This window comes from Bos indicus, chromosome 21, assembly GCF_029378745.1.
Source record: "Bos indicus isolate NIAB-ARS_2022 breed Sahiwal x Tharparkar chromosome 21, NIAB-ARS_B.indTharparkar_mat_pri_1.0, whole genome shotgun sequence".
Classification (NCBI taxonomy): domain Eukaryota; kingdom Metazoa; phylum Chordata; class Mammalia; order Artiodactyla; family Bovidae; genus Bos; species Bos indicus.
In genome coordinates, this window is record NC_091780.1 from 55,225,283 (window position 1) to 55,251,909 (window position 26,627).

Here is a 26,627-nt window from a genome sequence, read left to right on the forward strand (position 1 = left end):
TGGGGATAACTGAAGAAAAACAATAAACGGGGGGATGAAAGAGAGAATATTTGGAGGCAAGATGCTACTTTAGATATTGATCTGAAGCTAAGTGACGAAACAAACCTAGTTGTTTGAAAATAGGGGCAGGAAACAGTAAGTTCAAAGGCCCTAGGGCTGGAAGCAGGGGTGCAGGGAGTGTGGGGGTTGAAGAGGTGACGAAATGTTGGAGGAAAAGGACAGCCAGTGTGACAGGGATAAGAGAGGTGTGGGGAATGGCTGGATGGGGTCAGAGAAAAAGGAGGGGCCAGATCTCACTGTACACTAAGGGTAGGAGTTTGGGATTTCCTCTGAGCTCCCCTGGATCCTTGGGCACATCTGCTCAAAGCCTTCTCTCATGCATTTGCCTGGACTGTTCTCCCCTCTTCTGTTCTCCTACCTAACTTCTCCTCTTTCTCAGAACTCCAGCTTAAACATCCTTTTCTCCCGGATGACTTCTTTGATACATGTTCATGTAATTTGCATGCATTTCACTTACTCATTCCACAAAGAGTTATTGAGTGCCTGTAATGTTTCAAACATTTCATGCAAAGATAGGCACAATAAAGGACAGAAAAGGCAAGGACCTAACAAAAAGCGGAAGAGATTAAGAAGAGGTGGCAAGAACACACAGAAGAACTATACAAAAAAGATCTTCATGACCCAGATAATCACAAAGGTGTGATCACTCACCTAGAGCCAGACATCCTGGAGTCTGAAATCAATTGGGCCGTAGGAAGCATTACTACAAACAAAGCTAGTGGAGATGATAGAATTCCAGCTGAGCTATTCCAAATCCTTAAAATGACGCTGTTAAAGTGCTGCACTCAATATGCCAGCAAATTTGAAAAACTCAGCAGTGGCCATCAGACTGGAAAAAGTCAGATTTCATTCCAATCCCAAAGAAGGGCAATGCCAAAGAATGTTCAAATTACTGTACAATTTCACTCATTGCACATGCTAGCAAGATTATGCTCAAAATCCTTCAAACTAGGCTTTAGCAGTACATGAGCCAAGAACTTCCAGATGTACAAACTAGATTTAGAAAAGGCAGAGGAACCAGAGATCAAATTGCCAACGTCCGCTGGATTATAGAAAAAAGCAAGGGAATTCCGAAAAGACATCTACTTCTGCTTCATTGACTATGCTAAAGCCTTTGACTATGATGATCACAACAAACAGTGGAACATAAGAGATGGGAATACCAGACCACTTTATCTGTCTTCTGAGAAACCTGTATGCAGAACAAGAAGCAACAGTTAGAACTGGACGTGGAACAATAGACTGGTTCAAAATTGGGAAAGCAGTACATCAGGGCTGCATATTGTCACCCTCCTTATTTAACTTATATGCAGAGTACATCATGTGAAATGCTGGGCTGGATGACTCACAAGCTGGAATCAAGATGGCTGGAAGAAATATCAACAACCTCAGATATGCAGATACCACTTCAGTGACAGAAAGTGAAGAGGAACTAAAGAGCCTCTTGATGAAGGTGAAAGAGGAGAGTGGAAAAGCTAGCTTAAAACTCAACATTCAAAAAATAAAGATCATGGCATCCAGTCCCATCACTTCATGGCAAATAGGGGAAAAGTGGAAACAGTGACAGATTTTATTTTCTTGGGCTCCAAAATCACTGTGGACAGAGACTGTATCCATGAAATTAAAAGATGGTTGCTTCTTAGAAGAAAAGCTATGACAAACCTAGACAATGTATTAAAAAGCAGAGACATCACTTTGCCAGCAAAAGTCCTTCTAGTCAAAGCTATGGTTTGCCAGTAGTCATGTATGGATGTGAGAGCTGGGCTATAAAGAAGGCTGAGAGCCGAAGAATTAATGCTTTCAAACTGTGGTGCTGGAGAAGACTCTTGAGAATCCCTTGGACAGCAAGGAGATCAAACCAGTCAATCCTAAAGGAACTTAACCCTGAATATTCATTGGAAGGACTGATGCTGAAGTTCCAGTACTTTGGCCACCTGATGTGAAGAGCTGACTCATTGGAAAAGACCCTGATGTTGGGAAAGATTGAAAGCAAGAGAAGAGGGTAACAGAGGATGGTTGGATGGCATCATTTACTCAGTGGACATGAGTTTGAGCAAACTCCAGGAGATAGTGAAGGACAGGGAAGCCTGGCATGCTGCAGTCCATGGGGTGGCAAAGAGTTGGACATGACTCAGTGGCTGAATAACAGCAAATGTTTCCAAGGGTTTCCCAAGTGGCTCAGTGGTAAAAGAATCTGCCTGCCAAGGCAAGAGTCAGAGGAGAAGCTGGTTCGATCCCTGGGTCAGGAAGATCCCCTGGAGGAGGGAAATGGCAACTCACTCCAGTATTCTTGCCTGGAAAATCCCATGGACAGAGGAGCCTGGCGGACTACAGTCCATAAAGTCACAAAGTGTCAGACACGACTGAATAACTGGACATGCATGCACGCATGTTTCAAGAGGACCTAGTGAGTCTGGTGAAGGGTGGAGGGTGAGGACAGGAAAACCAAGAGGAGGCTGTCCCAAGAAGCCAAAGAAAGAGTGTTTCAAGAAGCAGAGATGCTGATTGGAATGAGGTGTTGACAAGTCACCAAGTAACACAAAGCCTGAAAACTATCCATCAGCTTGTGACATAAAGACTATTATACCTTAGTGAGAGATGTTCATAGCGTGATGGGGGAGAGGAAAAGATACTGGAGAGAGCTGAGGACTGCGTAAGAGGGGAGGAAATGGAGAAAGTGAATGTGGGCAAAGTTGGAACTGACTTTCTTTCTTTTTGCCAGGCTTTACTTTTGTTCTTTTAAAAATCATCAATGAAAGAGGAATTTCAATATGCAGGTAGGTAGAGGCCAGTTGAAGGGGATGCTTTCCACTGTCCCTTTATTTTCTATTCAAAACCATATTCAGTAATATTTAAATGTGACCCACCTTTGTTTCAGTCCTCTGTGGATGAAAATTCATGTTTTTTCTCCCTTTCCTTTTCTGAATGTTCAAGTGGACCCCATAGTTTATGGGAAAAGAAATACACAGGATTTCTTATACAAGGTGATTCCTTCAAAGAGAAATTAAAGACAGAAATTATTTATAGATATAACATTGGATCTAATACCATCTAATTCCCTCATTTGAGACCTGTCATAGGCAAGACTTGCATTATTTGTAATTTTAACATAAAAGAGCAGGTTGGCGTGATTTGGATAGAAATTTCTTATCAGAATTTTGGAGCGATGTTACATATTCTGCTTGTGGCAACATGAGAAATCTGTCATCTGAATAGATGTGGCAAATTTTAGTTTAACTTGCTTTTGATTTTTGTTTTTCTTCCAAAGAAGTAGAGAAAACTTCTCACCAAGATAAGATGATTTTCAGGAGAATATCAGTACATAAAGGGTAATTTGACCAAGAGTGTCCGCAAATAACAGTTCTTTTAAGAAGTTTGGTTGTGAGGAAGAATAGCATCTGGAGAGGTCAAAGGAGGGATTTCCCCTAAAGTTGGAGGATTGAGCATGACTAGGTGCTAATGGGAAAGAATGAGTAGGAAGGGATTGGCTACATGATAGAGAAAAGAGAAGAAATAATCCAGGAGCCTCAAACTCAAATGTCTAAGGGGCCAGTAGGTGACCTAAATGAATGATACAGTGGACTGTAAGAAATGGAGAATGGCAGAAACTGCAAGACTCTGGAGAGTACAGGCTCCTTCTAAATACTGGCCTGAGGCACAGGGGTGGCCTAGTGGTTGATGGAACTGTTCTTGATGGTGATGGCAGTATACACACAAATGTATGTCTTGATCAAAACTTGTGGAATTATAGACTAAAAAGGAAAGGTTTTACCTTCCATTTTCCCTTATTTTAAGTAAGATAAAATAAAAGGGAAAAACCTATATAGGTCAAGCATAGGATATGTCTGTGGGCCATAACAGTTTTATGGCCTCTGGAATGTTTGAGAGGATTGTTTGTTCTTCAGTCGCTCAGTCGTGTCCGACTCTTTGTGATCCCATGGACTGCAGCACGTTGGGCTTCCCTGTCCTTCACTATCTCCCTAAGTTTGCTCAAAGTCACATCCATTGAGTCAGTGATGCCATCCAACCATCTCATCCTCTGTCACCCCCTTCTCCTCCTGCCCTCCATCTTTCCCAGCATCAAGGTCTTTTCCAATGAGTCAGCTCTTCCCAACATGTGGCCAAAGTATTGGAGCTTTAGCTTCAGCATCAGTCCTTCCAATGAATATACAGGGTTGATTTCCTTTAGGATTGACTGGTTTGATTTCCTTGCTGTCCAAGGGACTCTCAAGAGTCTTCAACACCACAGTTGGAAAAGATCAATTCTTTGGCACTCAGCCTTCTTTATGGCCCAGGTCTAACACTAAGAGGATAAGGCTTCTTAAAACATACGAGGAAGGGGACCCAGATGTCTGGTGGGAGAGATTAGCCTCAGAAGGAGGAGGGAAATGGTCTCCATGGTAACAGGAGGACCTGTAGTAAGGGAGTGAAAGCAGGCAGGTGAGTTTGTGGCAGGAATCTGAGGGCTTTTGTATTTGATGATTTCAGTTTTGCCAGTGAATCAGGAAGCCCAGTCATCTGTTGACTCTGTGGTGGGAAGTGGAAAGTCACATACTGGAGAAGAGTAGGGATAGTTCGATACAGACACAGAGATTTCAAAAATGAATGGACTAGGAAAAAAATGATAGGCTTGTTAGGCAGTATTTCAAGCCCTTCTGCGGTTGGTGGTTATATTAATTAAGCTTGACTTCAGCTGTATATAACAAGAAAAACACACCAAAATAATGATGTCTTTAAAAAAAATCAAAGTTGACTTCTTTCACACAGCGAGATTATGGAGCTAAGACGAGGGCTGGTATATGACTTCATCAGGGATCAGAATGACTGCTTTTTGCTTCAGCATCTTGGCTCTTGGCTTCCATCCTCAAAGTTACCTTATGGTTCAAGATGTCCTCGGGGGCCACCCTGGATGGTACGGGGTGGCGTGTCCACTGAGTCAGCTCTCTTACACTTTACTGCTGCAGTAGCACAACATTTTCCCTTGTTTTCTGTAACATAGACACTTGGCCACACCTGTGTACAAGGACAGCTGGGAAATACACTACTTTATGCCTGGCAGCAGTATTTCCAACTAGTTATCAGTTCTCTTACATTTTAGAGCACGGAGTTGGGAATCTCTGCCACAGTGATCTGCTCTGCCTTGCGCTTTTCTTCTCTGGTAGGGATCATCTCCGGATATGGCCATAGAGAAACCTGGGTGTTGGTTTTACCAGGGGCTGGAGTTTTATCAGATGAATTGTAAAAAAAAAAAAAAAAGTATAAAATAAAAGTCCTGAGGAATAAGAATCTAGAACTGCCTTGAGAGAGGGACTAAAATTATGAACCATAAATTCTAAACTAGATTTGGAGACAGGTGAGGGCAGGTGGAAGCTGATGGATAGAGAGAAATCAGAGGCCTGAATTACAGACATCCTGATGCCATGGAAGAAATGTTCCTGTGGAAGAAATTGAGTGGGGCAGGAAGTTGTGGTGGGAGGTGAATTTAGGCTGTGGACAGACAGCCGCCAATCATCATTTTAAAGAAAGGAGACAGGACGACCACACCCTGAATCTCAAGTGAATCAGGAAGTGAGAAGAGTCCACCAAACCTCTTTCCTGTTTCTGTCTCTTGCCCGTCTACTTCCTGCTTCTGTGAGTCTGGATCTGTAGTATTCCAAACTGAGGGTGCGCATTCAAACACTAGCTTCCACCTCACATTCTGCATCCTGAAGTTCACATTAGTCCCAGATCATTCTGGGACCTGTGGGACCAGGTCTAGGCTGGACAGTACGTCAGTCTTCACTGGAGAGGCATTTCAAATGCTTTGAGGAAGGCACTCCAAAAAGCAGGGCTCTCTGAGAACCTCACTCACCCAGGTCTAAGTGTTTGAATGTGCCCTACTTGCCACACTCCATGCAACACACTTGTTTTATTTGATCCTCGTAAGCACTTTGTAAGGTGGCTACTATCATCAAATCTGTTTTACAGATGAGAAAACTGTGTCCCAGAGAGATTATGTGACTTCCCTCAGGTCACCCAGTGGGGAATCCAGGCTCTGAAATGTCTTCTCTTTCTACATCCCATGTTATTTGCCCATGAAGGGTCTTGCCTTTTCTACTTCTACTAAAAGGGCGTGTGCTATTTCTTTGCAGGAGTACAGCACTCTGCTATCTCCTCTGGTTGCTGACTGAGTACATCTCACACCCAGTTTGTGTGACTAGGTTTTGGCCATAGGCAGAAGCCCCCTCTGATCTCTTGACAGAGGGATAGGAGACCCTCCCCTGGTTTGCCTCCATGGTTTCATAGCTCCTAAACTCCTGTCTCAGGTCCAGGACTCCATCTGTGCCTGACAGTCCCCTGACTGTTGTCCTGGTGAGGTTCAGCTCCCATGTGCAATAAACTCGAGCAACTGCTTGAACAACTTTTAAAACCAGAGAAAGGGCTACCAGGCTTGAAGATGGAAGGTTTATTTAGTACTTGGCAGAAACTCAGGTTACAATCATTCTGTGTAAGTCTGTGGTGATGTTAATGATTATTCTGGTTTGAAATCTTCATTGGTTGGGACAGACTTTGGGCAAAAATCATTAGGGTAAGGTGTGGCCATTCTCTAATCTTGGCTGATGAAACCTTGCACCTGGGCAAGAGGCCAGGTCAGAATTTAAGCACTGCTGCATGGCTAAAGCCATTGTTTCAACACTTTCACCAAGAGCCCTAAATAAGAGATGGCTTAATCTCTTGAGAGGCGTTGGCTTGGGGTTAGGCAAAAGTTTTACTGCTTTTATAGATATCGTGGTCTCAATCTGTTGATCCTCCATCTTTTCCCTGACCACCATTTATGACCCCATAAATAACTATAAATAAATCAATAAAATGGAACTCCTGTGAAGGCAGAAACTCGGGATGTTCATTAGAGGGAGGGCAATGGGGAGCCCCATCCCCTTGTTAACTCTCCTGAAGGAGAGCATCTGGACAGTGTTCAGGAATGAAACAAGGTGTCTGGAGTGTCTGGTGACTTCGGCAACCCCTCAGGGCTGGGGCAGGGGAGGTGCTGAGTGTAACCGTGAATTAGAGTCCCAAGGTTCAAAACAGCAGCTGTTCCTACTCAGCCTAAAGCCAGAGAACTTCCCACAGACCCCTGCCTGAAAATGGTACTTATCTGTGATCGCAAGAAGGGGTAAGGAAGATGCCTCCCAGAAAGGTCTGGTACCAGGACAGACATCATTTTTTTCTGTATGGGTAGTTATCCCAGGATCTGCAAGTTAGTTTCCTCTCTTAACTTTTTTAAAAAATATTATACATATGAAATTTGTCCTATTTTATTGATTGATTGATTGGCTGTGCTGGGTCTTCGTCGTGTGTGTTGGCTTTCTCTAGCTGTGGTGAGCAGGAGCTACTCTTCCTTGTGGTGCGTGGTCTTCTCATTGCAGTGACTTCTCTTCATCCAGGGGCTTCCTAATGGCTCACCCACTCCAGTGTTCTTGCCTGGAGAATCCCAGGGATGGCGGAGCCTGGTGGGCTGCCGTCTATGGGGTCGCACAGAATCGGACACAACTGGAGCAACTTAGCAGCAGCAGCAATAACAATGGCTCAGTGGGTAAAGAATCTGCCTGCAATGCAGGAGACATAGGAGACGCAGGTTTGATCCCTGGGTTGGGAAGAGCCCCTGGAGAAGGAAACGGCAACCTGCTCCAGTATTCTTGCTTGGAAAACCCCATGGACAGAAGAGCCTGGCAGGCCACAGTCCAAAGGGTCGCAAAGAGTCCGACACGACTAGCCACACAGGCATGTTGTCCTTTGGTCCAGAGCACAGCTCAAGAGCACCTGGGCTCAGTAGTTGCAGCATATGGGCTTCGTTGCTCTGTGGCATGTGGGATCTTCCCTGACCAGGGATCAAACCCACGTCCTCTGTGTTGGCAGGTGGGTTCTTAACTACTGGACCACCAGGGAAGTCCTTCAATTTTTTTTTAACTAGTTTTTTTTTTTTTTTTTTTTGGCTGTGTTGCACGACATGCGGGACCTTAGTTCCCCAACAAAGGCTGAACCCATGCCCCTTGCATTGGAAGCACAGAGTTCCAGCCACTGGACAGCCAAGGAGGTCCCCCACTCTTAACTTTTGACCTATGTAGCAAATAAGGTAATAGATACGAAATGAGGAGCTAAAATGAGTCTGGTTTCTAAGGTACCTGATGGAACAGAACCAAAATTTCTGGATGAGAGAAAATTGACTTCCAGGCTAACTCACTCCCCAGCACTTGTCCAAAAACTTGGCCATCCCAGTTGGTTTTCATCAAGTTATGACATACAGATTGGGCACTTGGGGCGGTTGCCCGCGTCCATCAGCCCCAGGAAATACCACACATTTCCATCATAGTGTCATGCTTGTTTGTTCTGGACAAAAGGACTTTGGCTCCCCCTCGATGGCTTGTCTTCGGCTGCTGCAACAGAAACCGATGTCTCGGTTGTTTGACTTCACTGGGGCATAAAATCATGGGCCTATTAAAGGAGTAGAGACCATGAAGGGTTATGTAAGGTTTAAATCTCAAAGTCAGCAGAAATGGGTTTCAGGTTGCTGGGCTGACAATGCCAAGAAGGGAGTTTTGGCATTTCAGGGCAGGGTTGATGCTGCCTGTACGGCCTGTCTAACCAGCAGCACGTTGTCAGAGGCACTTCAGTCCAGTGCCAGAGCAATTATTCCAGTTTGGATCTGGAAAGCATCAAAGGCATTTTGTGGTGGTGGTCATTCTTACCAGGCAGATTAGTTCAGTGGTATGGGATTCAGTCCACGCCTTGGAACTATCCAGAGACTGGATTACTGCAGGATTCTCAAACTTGTGTTTGAATCCATCTCTACCATTAGCCTGTGTCCATGAACAAATTACATCCTGGGCTTGGGACTTGCCCTGGTGGTCCAGTGGTTAAGAATCTGCTGTCCAATGCAGGGGACATGTGTTTGACCCTTGGTCAGTGAATTAAGATCCCACATGCCGTGGGGCAACTGAGCCCCTGCACCTCAATTAGAGAGCCTGTGTGCCACAAATTACAGGGCCCCTGTGCCGCAACGCAGGATCCCACATGCTACAACTAAGTCCAGAAGCCGTCAATAAATAAGTAAGATTCTGACACTCCTGCTTTAATGTGTTACCACCTATAGCTGTGCCTTAGCCTCTCTGTACCTCAATTTCCCCATCTTTAAAACAGGAAACATAAACATTAACTCCTCATAGAGTTGCTGTGATAAATAATTTTCAGCATAGTGCCAGGACATTGTAAGTACTTGATTCATTTCTGCTACTGAGTTTATTATTACAAATAGCCTAGGATGTGTTCCTTCCCATCTATTTTTATTGTAAATGCTCTATTTTAAGCTCTGTCATTTTTGGCCTGGGTTACACACTGTTTTCACTCACTAAGTCACCTGGCTTCCCAGGTAGCGCTAGTGGTAAAGAACCTGTCAATGCAGGAGACACAGGAGATGTGGGTTCAATCCCTGGGTCAGGAAGACCCCCTGGAGGAGGAAATGGCAACCCACTCCAGTATTCTTGCCTGGAGAATCCCACAGACAGAGAAACCTGCTGGGCTACAGTCCATAGGGTCACAAAGAGTCAGACACGACTAAAGTGACTCAGCACAGTCACTAGTCATGTCCGAATCTTTGCGACCCCATGACCTGCAGCATGCCAGGCTTCTCTGTCCATCATTATCTCCCTGAGTTTGCTCAAACTCATGTCCACTGAGTCAGTGATACCATCCAACCATCCATCCTCTGTCACCCCATTCTATCTTGCCCTCAATTTTTCCCAGCATCAGGGTCTTTTCCAGTGAGTCAGCTCTTCACATCAGGTGGCCAAAGTATTGGAGCTTCAGCATCAGTCCTTCCAATGAATTTCAGGGTTGAGTTCCTTTAGGATTGACTGGTTTGATCTAGCTGTCCAAGAGACCCTCAAGAGTCTTCTCCAGCACCACAGTTTGAAAGCATCAATTCTTCAATACTCAGCTTTCTTTATGGTCCAACTCTCACATCCATTCATTACTACCAGAAAAACTATGACTTTAACTAGACGGACCTTTGTTGGCAAAGTGATGTCTCTGCTTTTTATTACACTGTCTGGGTTTGTCACAGCTTTTCCTCCAAGAAGAAACCATCTTTTACTTTCGTGGCTGCAGTCACCATCCACGGTGATTTTGGAGCCCAGGAAAATAAAATCGGTCACTGTTTTCACTTTTTCCCATCTATTTGCCAGGAAGTGATAGGACTGGATGCCATGATCTTCATTTAATGAATGTTGAGTTTTAACCCAGCTTTTCCACTCTTCTCTTTATCAAGAGGTTCTTTAGTTCCTCTTCACTTTCTGCCATTGAAGTGGTATCATCTACATATCTGAAGTTGTTGATATTTCTCCCAGCCATCTTGATCCCAGCTTGTGAGTCATCCAGCCCAGCATTTTGCACAATGTACTCTGCATATATAAGCAGAGTGACAATATACAGCCTTGACATACTCCTTCCCCAATTTTAAACCAGTCTATTGTTCCATGTCCAGTTCTAACTATTGCTTCTTGTCCTGAATACAGGTTTCTCGGGAGACAGGTAAGGTCATCTGGTATTCCCATCTCTTTAAGAATGTTCCACAGTTTGTTGTGATCCACACAGTCAAAGGCTTTAGCATAGTCATAGTCAATGAAGCAGAAGAAGATGTTTTTTGGGAATTCTCTTGCTTTTTCTATAATCCAGAGGATGTTGGCAATTTGTTCTCTGGTTCCTCTGCCTTTTCTCAATCCAGTTTGTACATCTGGAAGTTCTTGGTTCACGTACTGGTGAAGCCTAGCTTGAAGGATTTTGAGCAATATCTTGCTGGCATGTGAAATGAGTGCATTTGTAATTTGAACATTCTTTGGCATTGCTTTTCTTTGAGATTGGAATGAAAACTGACCTTTTCCAGTCCTGTGGCCACTGCTGAGTTTTCCAAATTCGCTGGCATAATGAGTACAGCACTTTAACCACATCATTTTTTAAGATTTGAAATAGTTCAAATTGAATTCCATCATCTCCATTAACTTTGTTTTTAGTAAGCTTCCTAAGGCCCACTTGACTTCACACTCGAGGACGTCTGGCTCTAAGTGAGTGACCACGTCATTGTGTTTAACCATGTGGCTAACATGGTTGACATCATCGTGGGTCATTAAGAGCTTTTTCGTACAGTTCTTCTGTGTATTCTCGGCACCTTTTCTTAATTTCTTCTGCTTCTTTTAGGTCCTAGTCATTTTTGTCATTTATTGTGCCTATCTTTGTATGAAATGTTCCCTTAGTAACTCCAATTTTCTTGAATAGATCTCTAGTCTTTCCCATTCCATTGTTTTCCTCTATTTCTTTGTATTGTTCACTTAGGAAGGCTTTCCTATTACTCCTTGCTATTCTCTGGAAGTCTGCATTCAGTTGGGTATATCTTTCTCTTTCCTTTGCCTTTCACTTCTCTTCTTTTCTCAGATATTTGTAAGGCCTTCTCGGACAACCACTTTGCTTCTTGCATTTCTTTTTCTTGGGGATGGCTTTCGTCATCACCTCCTATACAATGTCATGAACCTCTGTCCGTAGTTCTTCAGGCACTCTGTCTACCAGATCTAGTCCCTTGAATCTATTCATCACTCCACTGTATAATCATAAGGGCTTTGATTTAGGTCATAACTGAAAGGCCTAGTGGTTTTCCCTACTTTCTTCAGTTTAAGTTGAATTTTGCAATAAGGAACTGGTTATCTGAGCCACGTCAGCTCCAGGTCTTGTTTTTGCTACTGTATAGAGCTTCTCCATCTTCGGCTATAAAGAATATAATCTATCTGATTTCAGTACTGACGTCTGGTGACGTCCAAGTGCAGAGTCATCTGCTGTGTTGCTGGAAGACAGTGTTTGCTATGACCAGTGCATTCTCTTGGCAAAACTCCGTTAGACTTTGCCCAGGTTCATTTTGTACTCCAAGGCCAAACTTGCCCATTACTCCGGGTATCTCTTGCCTTCCTACTTTTGCATTCCAGTCCCCTGTGGTGAAAAGGACATCCTTATTTTGGTGTTAGTTCTAGAAGGTCTTGTAGGTCTTCATAGAACCATTCAACTTCAGCTTCTTCAGCATTAGAAGTTGGGGAATAGACTTCGATTACTGTGATGTTGAATGGTTTGCCTTGGAAAAGAACAGAGACCATTCTGTCATTTTTGAAATTGCCACCAAGTACTGCATTTTGGACTCTTTTGTTGACTATGAGGGCTACTCCATTTCTTTCAAGGGGTTCTTGCCCACAGTAGTAGATATATTGGTCATCTGATACTGGTGTCTTATTTTATCCTGCTTCCAGATTTCCCTCTGTTTTCCTGGTTAGTTCTTCAAGATGAGAGGACATTAATTCAAGCTGCCAATGAATGCAGATCTGCTGTGCTCCTCGGGTTTATATTTTTTTCTCTCTTCTGCCTTGTGTATGAGTACTTTGGTTCTTCACCTGCACATTCTTTTCCTCAGGTCTCCTGAGAGCTGATTTTATAGACCGTATTTCACATCTTGTAAAAAGCAGCATGAATAATACCATACATCTTAGTTTCACAATCTTAGTAACCTAAGGGACCTGAAGTGATTCTTACCAAATATAGCAGGAGAAGGCTCTCAGTCATCAACGAAGACATTCATCATCTGAGGAACTGTCATGCAGACACCAGCTGAACAAGAGTCATGCACAAGACCTACCCATCACTTGATTCTATGCCCCTGAAGTTAGCTTTCTTTGTGGTTATGAAAAATTTTATTCAGAACTTACGGAAAAGCATGCAATGTGACTCCAGCATGTTTAGAAAGTCCTAGAAAATAAATGTAGCAGATCTTGCTTTTTAAAGTATTTCCATAATGAGCAGATGTACAATAAATAGCAACAATAAGGGTATTTTTTTTATCTATAACCTTTTAAAAAATGGAAGTATAGTTGATTTACAGTGTTGTGTTAGTTTCTGGCGTACAGCAAAGTGATTGTTAGACATATATATGCATACTATTTTTTCATATTCTTTTCCATTGTGGTTTATTACAGGATATTGAATATAGTTCCCTGTGCTATATACAATAGGACCTTGTTGTTTATTTAATTTTTTAATTTAATTTTTATTTTCGAGTATAGTTGGTTTACAATGTTGTGTTAGTTTCACTTTATGTATAGCAAAGTGATTCAGTTATCTATTTTATGTATAGTAGTGTGTATCTGAAGAAGGAAATGGCAACCCACTCCAGTATCCTTGCCTGGAGAATCCTACTGACAGAGGAGCCTGGTGGGCTACAGTCCATAGGGTCACAAAGAGTCAGACACAACTGAAGTGACTTAGCAGCAGCAGCAGTGTGTTTCTGCTAATCCCAAACTTCTAATTTATCCCTCCTCCACTCTCCCATTTGGTAACCATAAGTTTGTTTTCTCTGTCTGTGATTCTGTTTTGTAAATAAGGTTGTTGTTTTTTTTTTTATCATTAACAATAAGGGTTTTTTAAATGACCTGTTAGCTAACACGTAACAAGATATAGAGACTTGGATGCTGTGTGTTCTAGTTGAATTGAAACTGGTGTGAGTCTAGGTCATCACCTCAAACAAAAGTGGCCACAGGCAAGGCTTACCCAAAATGAAAAAATCAAAGGAAACTGGGATAGAGGATGAGTTTCAGGTTCAAGTCACTACGGGGTAAATCTTCATAGTTAAGATGCAGCTAATATGATTGTCTTCTACCAAAATAAGAGAAAATAATTACCAAAATAAGAAAAAAAAATCACTGTCTGTGGTTACTTATCTCTGTCACTACCCACTGGATGTCTGCGTGGAAGATGGGGGAAGCAGCAGGTCTAAGAGAGGGGTTCCCAAAAGCATATATTTATAATCACAGCTATGTTCTAACGGTTCTGGCTGATTCTCTCTGCATGTATGACCAAAAGAACAGGCTTCCATGACAGGCTTGCATTTAGGGTGTCATTGTATTAATTTTCACTAGTGCTAAGGTATAAGCGTGGACTTCCCTGGTGGTCCAGTGGTTAAGAGTTCGCCTTCCAATGTAGGAGGCAGACAGAGGTTTGATCCCTGGTCAGGCAACTAAGATCCCATATACTGCAAGGCAACTAAGCCCAAGCTCTGGAGCCTGTGCTCTACAGGAAGAGAAGCCTGTGCACCACGACGAAGGACTAGTGCAGCAAAAAAAAAAAAAAAAAAATATGAGAAAGTTCTGGCTCCAAAACATTAAACCCTGACGATGAGAGATCCTGTCCAATTCCAGGTGCTAGGAATACAATGGTGAATAAGATACTGTTCCTACCCTTAAGGAGCCAGGGTAGGGGTAATACCTAGTGAGAAGACAGATGAGAAAACAAATTATAACAAAATACAGGACTTCCCTGGTAGTCCAGTGGTAGAGAATCCGCCTGCCCATGCAGGGGACACAGGTTCAATCCTTTCTCCAGGAGGATTCCACATGCTGCAGAGCAACTAAGCCAGTGCACCGCAACTACTGAAGCCCAAATGCCTGGAGTCCGTGTTCTGCAATGAGAGAAGCCTCCACAGTGAGAAACCTGTGCACTGCAACTAGAGAGCAGCCCCTGCTCCTCACAACTAGAGAAAGCCTGTGTGCAGCAACTAAGGCCAAGAGCAGCCAAAAATATATAGATAAGTAATTTAATCTATATTAACATTAGAAAAACACAATATAGATGGTAGTTACATGGTGCTATGGCAATATAGAAAGGTAACACATTCCAGCCTGAAAGGGTGGGGGGATTAGAACCAGGGAACGCTTTCCAAAGATAAGCCTTGAGTCACGTAGGAGTTGTATGAACAAAGTTGGGATAGTGAGGTTGAGAGTAAGGGAAAAGAGGCAGTACTAAGAGTCTGAACAGTAAGAACAGTGTAAGTAAAAGAATGGAAGCATGTAACAGTATTCTGTCTTTGGGACCCAGGTATACCTTCTTTATAACTGGGATGTCAATCAACAGAGAAGGTATGGCAGAGGGTGCAGTTTGTGAGATACACAGTGTCAGATTCTAACTGTATAAAAAAGCAGCTAATGAAGAATTGCATCATATGTATAATAAATATTAATAGAAAAAAATGAAAATCAGAAAAAAGCAAGACAATGGGGAAAGTGATAGCAAAGTTTTTTTCCTCCCTAGGTTGCTGATGTATCCAGGAATAAGAGATATCAGTTTTGCTAACTTTTCCTGAGATTCAGTTCAGTTTAGTTCAGTCGCTCAGTTGTGTCTGACTCTTTGCGACCCCGTGGACTGCAGCATGCCGGGCTTCCCTGTCCATCACCAACTCCCGGAGCTTACTCAAACTCATGTCTGTCGAGTCAGTGATGCCATCCAACCATCTCATCCTCTGTCATCCCCTTCTCCTCCTGCCTTCAATCTTTCCCAGCATCAGGGTCTTTTCAAATGAGTCAGATCTTCGCAACAGGTGGCCAAAGTATTGGAATTTCAGCTTCAGCATCAGTCCTTCCGATGAATATTCAGGACTGATTTCCTTTACAATTGACTGGTTTGATCTCCTTGCAGTCAAAGGGACTTTTCTGGGATAGCAAGTTTAAATGTGAATCAGAGATTGAAGCTCTTTTCATTAGAAAATCCTAAAAATGTGGACAAAGACTAGGGAATGAGAAAAGCTGTATGTAGCGTAATATCCTAAAATTCATTATTATTACAATTTATTTCTCCATCTTAGTCTTCCAATTAGGTGACAAATGACTTTTCACATAAATATTAGGGCAAGGTCTTTCCTCTCCCTCTATTAAACTTACTTAGAGAGTTCCACACCAAGTCATGCCCAGTGAAGCATCAGCACATCCTAGGAAGATCCTGTGTTTATGTTCTCCCAAGCATATTTAATTGCACATTCCTACTCCCTCAGATTAGCCTTTTGGCAAAGTGAGCTCATTTCATTTCCAATGAATAAGATTACCATCGTCCATTGTTGAGCAAAAAGGATGAAGATTAGCTGGAAACTCAGTCAAGGAGAAGTTTCAAGAGTATTCTGCAAATCTAGGAGTAACACAAGGAAGTCTACTACAATTACCCAGGTCAAGTCAGATGAATTTTAAATAAGGGGTGTTTAAAACTTGAATGCCTTCCAACAACACATGGTGATTAAAGGAATTCTGACATCTGCTTGTACACAGTAGGCACATGGTAATATTCAATAAATTTATAAAATTTATTCAAATATGAGTGTTAGATTGGACCAACAAGTATTTATTGAGTATCTACTATGTTGGAGATAGAGAAGTGAACTAGACATAATTCCTTCTCTTAGTCAAAGAATTCCCACTTTGGGACCAGGCGCTTAAGATCATTGTCCAAGAAAGATAGGTGAGTAGTCTTATAACTAAACCATGGAATGATAGAACTTCTTTGTGTACATAATTATTGACATCCAAGGAAATCTCAACCTACCCTAAAGCTGATTATAATTTTCATAATTTCTGCTCTATATATTCTTTTTCTCTCTTTAAACATCAAATCCAAATATGATTAGCAAGGTCATAAATGACCTCCAAAATCGGTGACTGCAGCCATGAAATTAAAAGACGCCTGCTCCTTGGAAGAAAAGCTATGAACAGCCTAGACAGTATATTAAAAAGCAGAGACATTACTTTACCAACAAAGGTCTGTCTAGTCAAAGCTATGGTTTTTCCAGTAATCATGTATGGATGTGAGAGTTGGACTATAAAGAAAGCTGAGCACCAAAGAGTTGATGCTTTTGAACTGTGGTGTTGGAGAAGACTCTTGAGAGTCTCTTGGACTGCAAAGAGATCCAACCATTCCATCCTAAAGGAAATTAGTCCTGAATATTCATTGAAACTCCAATACTTTGGCCACCTGATGTGAAGAACTGACTCATTGGAAAAGACCCTGATGCTGGGAAAGATTGAAGGCAGGAGGAGAAGGGGACGACAGAGGATGAGATGGTTGGATGGCATCACCGACTCAATGGACATGAGTTTGAATAAACTCCGGGAGTTGGTGATGGACAGGGAGGCCTGGCATGCTGCAGTCCATGGGGTCGCAAAGAGCAAAAGCTGAGCAACTGAACTGAACTTGCCAGCCTAATGCTACTTTATAGACCTTTCTTCATCACTGAAGTCAAAAAGCTTACTTAGTTTTAATGTCACACTGGACATCATTGGATGGCCCCTGGGATTAAGAACTTGCCTGTAACTAGTTCTTCTCTTAATCACCAGACTGTCCAAAGAGCACAGGCTCATCTCTCACAGGAAGACAGTGATTGATTACATTTGGGGCTCACATACAGGAGTATTTTCCAGAAGATATCTAGTAGGATGGGTCCTAGAGTAGGTGTGAGTTGTTTGAGGGTGAGTTTAGGATCACAACGTGAATATGGAATAAAGCAGGACTTCAAGGTCTGAGATCACTGAAAGAGAAGGACATGCAGGGCCTGGGCATTGGAACACATCTCTTACATGTCAACTTCCTAATATCAATAAGGAGGTTTAAATATGCAGAACGATGAAAAATGGACATTCCATGGCAAAATCTAGAAAACACATAAGGAAGTGACAGTCCTGGCCTTTGAGGAACATATCCTATAAGAGTTGTTCTTAACGTCATTTTCATATCCTCACTAGTATGTACAGTGTTTTTGAGACCCTGACAGAGCAGAGATGCAAAATAAGAAATTCCCTTCCTCCTTTAACTAGTTTTCTGGTCTAAAAAGAAGCAATCATTAAATGAGGAAAAGGGCTTTTACTAACTCTCATAATTACCCAGTGTCTCCATACCAGAATTTTAAACATTCAAAGGTGAAATGGAGAAGCAAAAAGTACAGTCCACAACTTCAGTTCTTAATCTGACCCACATCTCTAACTACTGCAGATTACTCTTATGAAACTAGGATCCAGCACTACTGAGTGCTGCTCCAAAGGCACAGAATTAATGTTACTGACAAAACTCTTAAGTGTTCTAATGACTAGAGCTTAAGAAATGAGTAAGTCCTTAACTGAGTATGATGCATGTATAGGGTCAGAGGTGGAGGGCATGTTTAATCTGATAATCACACAGAAAATGTGGATAATTTCTCTGGGGAGAACAAGCCCAATTACTCATAATGCGCCATACTGGGCAGCACTTGAGAGACTAGACATCACTAGTAATTTTGGTCTGGCACACATCCATGTTTTCCTGACATCCCCCCACTCCAACACTCCCCGCTCCCCCAGAGCTCTGTATTGCCCAAAAGTGATGATAATAATGATGGCTGATGGTACCATCTAAAAGATAGCATAATGGAAGGCATTTCTGGGACTTTGGTGTTATTTCTAGCTTCAAATTCTGGTACTAACTGCTACATTGCTGAGAATACACATTTCATCAATGTTCTGCTTTGACCTGCTTCTGAAAGCTGGAGTGTGGCTTGTGGTGAACTTAGAAACAGTAACTACACAGTGGCTTTTCCCTTTCTGGTCACAGTCCTGCCAACTAGTATTAATACACAATACTGCCTACTAGTATTAATACTAGTACCCAGTCCACGGACAGCCTTGTCAGATGCCTAGCCATGGCAAGCCCTTTGTTTCTCAGGACTAACAACTTCCCCAGAAAGGGCTCTTGCAGTCTCAGGGAAGCTGAAGTTAGAAGACAACACTTTCTTCAGCTTGTCTTCTCCTGAGAGCCTTCATGTAACAGAGCCAACAATGCCCTCTCTGTGCACTAGGCTTGTGTTTGCTAGTTGGTTTTCATAGATTACTTTATAGATGAAGTTGTTAATAGAAATATTTAGGGGAAAAGGATTGTAGGTCATACTAAGTCCATCAAGATGTTAACATTGATAGTACTTGTAGAATCTCAAGTTAAATTATTAAGATTTCAAAGATTGAAGACAAACAAGAAATACCGAAGTGGTATTTTTGAGACATGAATTCACAAGGTATACACAATTTTGATGACAAACTAAGGCTCAAGTTTTAAGAATGAATACCTAAGATGTTCTATGGCTCTCAGAAGGCTCACCGGGGAAAATGATTCATTTAAAGGAGGTAATTGAGGAGAATTTAATGAAGATACTAATTAAAAAGGGATGAGCAGGGTTAGGTAAACCAAGTCAAAATGGTGAAGTACCTCAGTGGAGTCCAGATCTTTCTGCAGTGATGGAAATGTTCTACATCTGCACTGTCTAATTCTATAACAATTAGTCACATGTGGCTATTGGACACTTAAGATGTGGTTAATGCAACGAAGATGCTGAATTCTTTGGAGGGATGCCAAGTCAACTTATGGCTGTGGCTTTTGACTGAAGAATGCAGCTGCTGCCAACTTACAGCCTGGTAAGGGAAACACTGGGAATACTAACTCACTCTTCCTGTTGAACCATCCTTCTCTGGTACTTCTGACTGATGGAACTCTCCAGGAACCAGAGAACAAGAAAACTCACTGATGCAGTTCATAAAGGTTGACCTCCTGGGGCACAGAACATAGTGAAGCATGGAGCGTAGAAATGGAGCAAAACATTTTCATATCATGTACAAACTGAGAAATCAAACCGTTTTATTAGCATTTATAAATGTAAATAAGTATGGAACTAGTGGCAAAAAAAATTGAACAAAAGCATGTGTGTCAATAAAGTCGTATAAATGTTTTATTAAAGCTATCTGAGCTGTCTGCTGAGGTAAGTGGTACAGTGCTTTAATGAAACTGCAACTGGGTTCATTTCAGGTTTTGTACATGAAGAATGAGGTCGAAACCATGTCCCTTCACCTATATTCAACCTTGTGTTCTTAGCAAGGATCTGTGTGAAACTCTTTCCAAGGTCCCATCTAAAATCACAAAGCCTGGGAGTGGGAAATTTTTCACTTTACTTAGGTGAAAGGTCATTGTAACTCAATAAATGGGTAAACTCAGATTAGAAAGTGGGCAGAACACCAGGAAATTAGATACGGGGACCCAAAGGCCCCCAAATCCTACTCTAGGACTATATGACCACTCTATTTTTGTACCATCTCTTGGAATTTTGGTGTGTTTAAAAAAAATTGTTTTTTCCACTTTCTGCACTGAATAGCAGTGCTAAGAAAGAACCAGAAACAAAAAAAGGAGTGAGAAGGGGAGTGGTACTGTCCAAAGCCAGAGTCAAATCCTATTTTGGAAAGCTTTATTGTCCACTCTAGTGGGTCCTGAATATATAGCAAGTCCAGTCTTTACTGTCTAGCACTTAAAGGAGAAAGGTCTAATGTCACTGTATGGGGGTTGAAGTAGGTGCCAAAAGAAAAGCAGTTCCCACCACCTCCAAGGAGCAGGAGCTGTTGCTCTTCAGGAAAGAGGATGCTGGTATGATTGTGTAACATTAATGGCCATGGCACACATGTTGTGTCAATCTGATACTCAAAGCTCAATCCTGTAGACAAATCAATAACAGTCACTCCAGGAACTGCAGAGGAATGAATCCAGACGCCTCCAACCAACAAAAGCTTCCCATTGATTACATGAGCTGTGTGGGAGTACCTTGGGGTAATGGGAGGCTGGATGGCTATAGATTCCCAGAGAAATCCACTAGTGATTGGTTTCAGAAAGAATACAGAGCTCAGTGGCTCCTCAGAAACATCCAGACCTCCAGCAATGAGGGCTCCCCCTTGCCAGCTGCAGGCACTGTGGGAATGGCGACCTTCAGGTCCTTCTCCCTTCACTGGGATCCTAACCCAAGTCATTGTCCCCACATGGAGGAAATGCCAGTCACTTAGTACAGGTTCTGCCACACTTCGGCCCCCATACACAAACAAATATTTCTGATTCTCACAGGACACTTCTGTTGTTGAATGGCGCCAACGTGACAAGGTGGAATCTTCTTCTGGACCGAACTTCGTGACTGTTACAATTGGGTCCTCAGTGCTATTATCCTCATTCTCACAACAAAGTTGGAGTATCCCCAAGGCTGGAGTTACTGGGGACAGTCTCCCTCCTAGAACCAGAACGTGAGTATCTGAAAGTCTTGTCATGGTGTGATAAAGGCGTCCATCCCACTGAGCTCCAGTTCCCCAACTGCCTATCTGGTTGCCTTTCCATTCAAAGTCACTGTATCTTAAGAGCATGTGAAACTTGCTCACTCGGCAATGTCGGCCCTCCTGCTCTCCAAATCCTCCTGCACTGAGAATAACGCCTGGGCTCAAAAGGACAGAGGCGTGGCCGTATCTCTTAAGGCCCAAGCCCTGGGTATCCCCAGTGACTACACTGGCAGGGAAGACTCCTGAAGGGGAAGCAGGATCTATCCGAGGAAACGTCTCTGAGGGTGGAAACACCAGAGTCTGGGAGAGGCTGTCTCCCCGAGAAGCGGCTAGAATGAAATAGTGGGCACACTTCAGATGCCACTCTTCAAACTCGTCAAAAGGTTCAAGATTTTCCATGCGTCGGCGTTCTTCTGCGGGGAGAAAGCAGCGATAGAATTCATTCAGGTCCATGGCGCGACAGGCAGTCCAGCCGGCCTGAAGGAAGCGCTGCTGCTGGGCCTCCGCGTCGGGAAAGCGGTCCAGGCCATGAAGGGGAGAATTCAGGTGCCGAAAATGTTGCTGCATAAACTCGCCAAAGGCGTCCTGCGGCCTCATCTGCTCGTAGACGACGAAAATGGCATTAGAAAACCGCTGGGCGGCCCAGGCGATGAGGGCCGCGGCATCATCCGGCTCGAGGTAGGTGAGCACGGCCTCAGCCAGGAGCAGAGTCGGGAAGGCAGCGTCAAGACCCGCGGCTGCAAGGGCCTGGTCCAGCCGCTGCAGCTGCCGCAGGTCCAGGCCCAGGATGCGGTAGTCCGAGCTCTCAAAGCACAGCGTGGACCCGTGGTCTCCACTCTGGAAAGGCCCGGTTAACGCGCACAGATCCGGCGTATCTCGAATCCTCTGAGCTTTACGCTCGGCCACGTCCGGAAAATCCACCTCCCAGACAGCAGCCCCGGCCAGGTGGCCCGCAGTTTTGAGACGAAAATACAGTGAGTCTGAGCCGGCGCCCAGCGACAGAATCTGCGCGCGAGGAGTGCCGGGGGCCGCGCACGTCTGCTCTATGAAGGCGCGCACGCAGTGCCGCACGGCGCGTGCGCGGACGTAGTAGCCGCGGTGGATAAGCGGCGCGCGGCGGGCCGTCCCCGGAACCAGCAAGGCAGCGAAGGCGTCGTGCACATACCCGCGCGCGGCCAGGGAGCTCTTGCTGAGCGCGCTACTGTCGTTGGTGCTCTGCACTGCCTCAGCCCGACGTTGGCGGTTGCGCGAGCCCATGGTCAGGGGAGTCAGGAGCGGCGGTCCGTCGGGGTGGTGAGCTGCTCTTTGGTCCCGTAGTATCCAGTAGCCGCGAGTACAGCTCGCGGACTCGGTACTGGGCGGGGCGAGGGGGGTGGGGAAACAACGCTCCGTTACATCTCTTCCTCGGATAGGCGGGCGTCACTTCCGGAAACGGCGCGCCTCGCCAATCAGGATTGAGTAGGCTGCAGCTGGCGCTGACAGTCGGCTGTGATTGACATTTCTTTGATTTTCTATGATCGAGGTTTCGCGGGAAGACTGACGGCTGCGGGTTTTTGTGGACACGTGGACTGTGTCGGGGAAGCGCGGATTGTCACTTTTCTACAAGCCTTCCTGGCTGAAACGAAAATTTATCTTAAGTTTTCATAAGCTGACTCAGCTGTTGACAAAAATCTTTCAGAGGTGAGTCTGTGGGGACTGACAACCCAGAACTCCTTGGACCGCAGCGCCTGCATTGAGTGTCTGGTAGGGACAAAGCAGAGTTAGGACCACTAATTTTAGGGGGCAAGGAGAAGGAACGATCTTTCCTTGGATGCTAACTACGAATAGTTACGAAGAGATCCCATTTAAGTCTGAAAACAAGTCAGTGAGGCCAGGTACAAAATAAAGAAACCTTTACAGAAGTTGTGATTCACTCAGTGTTTCCCCACAAATGTATACTGTTGATTCCCTTGTATCCCAGGCTCTGTGCTGAGCTTACAGTAAGTAAACCACTCAGCCTCTGTTTCTCAGCTGTAAAGTGATACTCCCCTCCGCGTTCAAAGTTCTGTCTTCTTGGATAGAATTGAATATGTCTGCGGAAGAGGGAATCACAAAAGAGAGGTGATTATTCTTTCTGAGTCTTGGCAGTTTAAAATAATCATCAAGTTTCTACTTTAAGTGTTTCAGAGTCATCACCAGTAGGTAATCACTTGCAAAGATACTTGGGGGATTTGTAACTTATTAATTGGTATTTGGTGACTGTGGGAGCCTAGATGGAGAAGGAAATCAGGATGACTCTTAAGTATGGTTACCTTGAAGCAGTATAGCATAATGGTGAAAGACATGAGTTTTGGAGTCCAGCTGATTGGGATACTGGAACTGGTGTTTAGATTTGGTGTTTAAAAGCTCTTAGTGACTTTCAGTTCAGTTCAGTCGCTCAGTGTCCGACTCTGCGACCCGTGGACTGCAGCATGCCAGGCCTCCCTGTCAATCACCAACTCCCAGAGTTTACTCAGACTCATGTCCTTTGAGTCAGTGATGGCATCCAACCATCTCATCCTCTGTCCCCTTCTCCTCCCCTTCTCGCACTTTCAATCTTTCCCAGCATCAGGGTCTTTTCAAATGAGTCAGCCCTTCGCATCAAGTGGCCAAAGTATTGGAGTTTCAGCTTCAACATCAGTCCTTCCAATGAATATTCAGGACGGATTTCCTTTAGGATGGACTGGTTGGCTCTCCTTGCAGTCCAAGGGACTCTCAAGAGTCTTTTCTAACACCATAGTTCAAAAACATCAATTCTTTAGTGCTCAGCTTTCTTTATAGTCCAACTCTCACATCCATACATGACTACTGGAAAAACCATAGCCTTGACTAGACAGAACTTTGTTGGCAGAGTAATGTCTCTGCTTTTTAATATGATGTCTAGATTGGTCATAACTTTTCTCCCAAGGAGCAAGTGTCTTTTAACTTCATGGCTGCAGTCACCATCTGCAGTGATTTTGGAGCCCAAAAAAATAAAGTCTGACACTGTTTCCACGGTTTCCCCATCTATTTCTCATGAAGTGATGGGACCAGATGCCATGATCTTCGTTTTCTGAATGTTGAGCTTTAAGCCAACTTTTTCACTCTCCTCTTTCACTTTCATCAAGAGGCTTTTGAGTTCCTCTTCACTTTCTGCCATAAGGGTGGTGTCATCTGCATATCTGAGGTTACTGATATTTCTCCTGGCAATCTTGATTTCAGCTTGTGTTTCTTCCAGTCCAGTGTTTCTCATGATGTACTCTGCATAGAAGTTAAATAAACAGGGTGACAATATACATACTTGACATACTCCTTTTCCTATTTGGAACCAGTCTGTTGTTCCATGTCCAGTTCTAACTGTTGCTTCCTGACCTGCCTATAGGTTTCTCAAGAGGCAGGTCAGGTGGTCTGGTATTCCCATCTCTTTCAGAATTTTCCACAGTTTATTGTGATCCACACAGTCAAAGGCTTTGGCATAGTCAATAAAGCAGAAATAGATGTTTTTTTGAAACTCTCTTACTTTTTCAGTGATCCAGTAGATGTTGGCAATTTGATCTCTGGTTCCTGTGCCTTTTCTAAATCCAGCTTGAACATCTGGAAGTTCACGGTTCACGTATTGTTGAAGTCTGGCTTGGAGAATTTTGAGCATTGCTTTACTAGTGTGTGAGACTTAATGACTTTTGGGAGAGCAATTTCTGTGAAACAGTAAGGGCAGAATCCATGTTTTGGTGAATGGGAGATAAGTAAATGGAGGCAGTTCAAGGAGTGTAGCTCAGAAGGAAAGAAGAGACAGGTCAGTAAAGAAGAATGGGGGATAGGAGAAATTAGCAAGTGGAGAGAGGGTGACTTGCAGAAAAGTGAGAAGATTAACTAGTGGAGTAATGACTTGGAATAGATAAGAAGGAATGGAATATTACATAGATTAGTCTTGGGAACAGGAGACTGAATCCTCTCTCTCTGACTCATGAAGGAAGAGGGGTACAGATACAGATAAGATTAAGTGTGAGGGAGGGCAGAGAGAAATACAGGAAATTCATGCCTAAAGGCTTTTGTTGTCTCTGTAAAGCTAGTGACTGAGTTGTAAAGTTGAGTGTGAGGCAGCTGGGTCTAGCGGAGCTCTTGAGGAGTTTAAAATTGCCCCTGAAGAAAATGGGAGAAGGACTCCCCTGAGTTTGCTGGGCTTTGAGATGTTCATTTCTAAAATGAGTGGATTAAGTGAAGTATCTCAGGGTTGATTGAGAGAGAAAAAAAGAGGAATGTTGGACTTTGGACAAAATGTATAGCACTGTAGAAATAAATTTTTGACAAGTTAATCAAATGTACATGATATATTAGAAATACTATATTTTTGGTAAAGAACATATCAAGAAAAGTGATTCAAGAAGAAAGAGAATGGAGCAAAATTTGTGAATTGGGTACCTTACAGTTGTTTTCTGGTGTGTGTGTGTGTGTGTGTGTGTTTCAACTGCACCGCAGGTGTCTCCTGGTCCAGTTGTTTTCTGGTGTGTGTGTGTGTGTTTCAGCTGCACCGCAGGTATCTCCTGGAATCTTAGTTCCCTGACCAGGGATTGAACCCATCCGCTCGCAGTGAAAGCACAGAGTCCTAGCTACTGAACCACCAGAGAATTCCCTCTGGTTATTTTTTCCCCCTCAGGTTATTTTTTAAAAATCTGTGTATTTTTCTGTAAAATGGGACAGTAATATCTCATAGATTTTATGAGAATTAAGTACAGCTGCCAACTAGGACAGTTAGCAGAATACCTGGCTCATACTGAGTGCTTAATAAATAGTAGCAAGTGTTTTTATTATTCTGAGTTCCCTTTGTGGGGCAGGGACAGAGGGTGGGAAGGAAAAATATTCTCTGGGAAAACAGAAGATCTGATTCTGGCTCTGCTCTAATTTGATAAAATATTAGTACAAATGGATTCTGAACCACTGGGCCACCAGGAAAGTCTACTATGTCATTTTCTCAGGGTATATGCCCAGTAGTGGAGTTGCTGGATCATATGGTAGTTCTGTTTTTGATTTTTCAAGGAACATACTGTTTTCCACAGGGGCTGTATCAATTTACATTCTGATCAGCAGTGCAAAAGGGTTCTCTTTTCTTCACACCCTCTCCCTATTTGTTGTTTGTAGGTTTTTTAGATTATGGCCATTCTGACTGGTGCGAGGTGATATGTCATTATAGTTTTGATTTGCATTTCTCTAATAATTCGTGGTGTTGAGTATATTTTTATGTCTGTAGAAGCGTAAACGCTTAATGACTGTGGATTTCTATGGCTGTCAAGTCCTGTGTGTGTGTATGTGAGTCACTCAGTCGTGTCCAACTCTGGAGGAGCCATGGACTGTAACCCACCAGGCTCCTCTGTCCATGGAATTCTCAAGGCAAGAATCTTTGAGTGGGTAGTCATTTCTTCCTCCAGGGGATCTTCCTGACTCAGGGATCAAACATGGGTCTCCTAGGTTTCAGACAGATTCTTTATTGTCTGAGCCACCAGGGAATCATCAAGTCCTGTATAAACCATTTTCTTAATTGCCCATTTTAATACCTTGGTAGCTTATTTAACCCTTCTCAGTGTTAACTGATTG

General features: G+C 43.4%; 2 protein-coding genes across 6 annotated transcripts in view; one reads left to right on the top strand and one right to left on the bottom strand.

Moving 5' to 3' along the window:
* Window positions 1-19,576: 19,576 nt before the first annotated feature.
* LCMT2 (leucine carboxyl methyltransferase 2) lies at window positions 19,577-22,298 on the bottom strand. Its single transcript, XM_019983526.2, has one exon. It carries the CDS (start codon window positions 22,296-22,298, stop codon window positions 20,241-20,243), a length of 2,058 nt encoding a protein of 685 aa, XP_019839085.2. The 3' UTR covers window positions 19,577-20,240.
* Window positions 22,196-26,627, top strand: part of MAPDA (N6-Methyl-AMP deaminase) — a 34,147-nt gene continuing 29,715 nt past the window's right edge. For 4 of the 5 annotated variants that reach the window (XM_070775536.1, XM_070775535.1, XM_070775533.1 and 1 more), the window contains exons 1-2: window positions 22,196-22,334; window positions 22,564-22,721. The gene's annotated coding sequence lies outside the window, so the exon portion shown is untranslated. Of the gene's footprint in view, window positions 22,393-22,563; window positions 22,722-26,627 lie in introns of all 5 variants that reach the window. The other variant, XM_070775534.1, reaches the window with a different exon arrangement.